This window comes from Limulus polyphemus, unplaced genomic scaffold (genome assembly GCF_000517525.1).
Source record: "Limulus polyphemus unplaced genomic scaffold, Limulus_polyphemus-2.1.2 Scaffold10443, whole genome shotgun sequence".
Taxonomy (NCBI): domain Eukaryota; kingdom Metazoa; phylum Arthropoda; class Merostomata; order Xiphosura; family Limulidae; genus Limulus; species Limulus polyphemus.
In genome coordinates, this window is record NW_013676053.1 from 1 (window position 1) to 1759 (window position 1759).

General features: G+C 36.3%; 1 protein-coding gene across 2 annotated transcripts in view; it reads right to left on the reverse strand.

Moving 5' to 3' along the window:
- Window positions 1-696: 696 nt before the first annotated feature.
- LOC111083635 (transmembrane and TPR repeat-containing protein 1-like) overlaps window positions 697-1759 on the reverse strand; it is an 18126-nt gene continuing 17063 nt past the window's right edge. For both annotated transcript variants that reach the window (XM_022380278.1, XM_022380279.1), the window contains exon 8: window positions 697-1131. In XM_022380278.1, coding sequence (XP_022235986.1) covers window positions 973-1131 — 159 coding nt within the window. In that variant the 3' untranslated portion in view covers window positions 697-972. The remainder of the gene's footprint in view (window positions 1132-1759) is intronic.

Genomic DNA, 1759 nt, shown 5'->3' on the forward strand with positions numbered 1-1759 from the left:
CTGCGGTTTTAGAACTTAGGCTGTTTCAGAAAGTAATTGTCTAGGTCTTAGTACATTATCCTGCGGTTTTAGAACTTAGGCTGTTTCAGAAAGTAATTGTCTAGGTCTTAGTACATTATCCTGCGATTTTAGAACTTAGGCTGTTTCAGAAAGTAATTGTCTAGGTCTTAGTACATTATCCTGCGATTTTAGAACTTAGGCTGTTTCATAGAGTAATTGTCTAGGCTTTAGTAGGTCATCCTGCGATTTTAGAACTTAGACTGTTTTGGGGAGTAATTTCTACGTTTTAGTACTTCATCCTAGGGTTTTAAAACTTAAACTGCCCCAGGGAGTATTTTTTTAGCTTTTAGTACGTCATCCTGGGATTTTAGAATTTGTACTATTTGGGGAGTAATTTTCTTGTTTTAGCACGTTATTCTAGGATTTTAGAGGTTACATTTCTTGATTGTAGATTTTCTGGGTTTTAGTTCATTAGTTGAATTCTTTCTTAGAGTTTGTAATTAAAATAACTAACTATTCAGGTGTTGTTTTTCTCGTACGAACTATGATTAATGTTATAGTATATTACACTGTAGATCACGTGACCCCTATTGTACAACTTGTTTCAAATTCTCGCTCATCTCTTTTAGCAAGCTTCAAATTACGTGAACTTTCTTTTCTTTCAAATTCCGACAGAAAACAAAACTCAGTACAGCATAAACTTAAAACATTTATTGACACTGTCTTTGACAAAAATACAATCTTTCTATCAGGTGTTTTTTCTAAACTATGATGTCATACATTATGTAACATAGTCTACTTTAATTACGAAAACTTAATACTCGTTTTACGTCTTGTAGCATCCTCTGTCTAGTTAACTCGACTTTTTGTGGAGTTGACTTTCTTAGCTTTGAGATTCACTTGTTCGAAGATCTTATCGTTCTCCTACGTAACGCAGGAGTTGCAACGTCATTAGAGAGTAAAAACGTGTAATCACCACGTGCGACAAACGTCACTGTCACCCATACAGTCTTGTAGCGATGATTTGAGCACTTGTTTCCTTAGCTTCTTGAGGTTTTCCAAAACTACCAGGTTGTTTGGATCTAGGTTTTGTGCTGATCGGTAGTGCTTCAACGCTTCGGTATACCGACCCTAGGAGGAAAAATAAAAACAGTCGAATCATGGCACAAACAATAAATGAAAAATTACGAAACAAATTCAAAACACCAAGTAAAAGGTACTGTACACTAACTGTTTTACAGTTTTATTTACAGGAGAACACAGCCTTGGCCTTAGTGTTTTACAGTCTCTAGAGTAAGGGGTACTGTATAGAACTGATCCAACTATTATTTACAGTCTCTAGAGTAAGGGGTACTGTATAGAACTGATCCAACTATTAGTTACAGTCCCTAGAGTAAGGGGTACTGTATACGAACTGATGTACAGTATTATTTACGGGAGAACATAGTCCTGGCCTTAGTGTTTTACAGTCTCTAGAGTAAGGGGTACTGTATAGAACTGATCCAACTATTATTTACAGTCTCTAGAGTAAGGGGTACTGTATAGAACTGATCCAACTATTAGTTACAGTCCCTAGAGTAAGGGGTACTGTATACGAACTGATGTACAGTATTATTTACGGGAGAACATAGTCCTGGCCTTAGTGCTTTACAGTTTACAGAGTAAGGGGTACTGTATACGAACTGATGTACAGTTTTATTTATGGGAGAACATAGTCCTGGCCTTAGTGTTTTACAGTTTACAGAGTAAGGGGTACTGT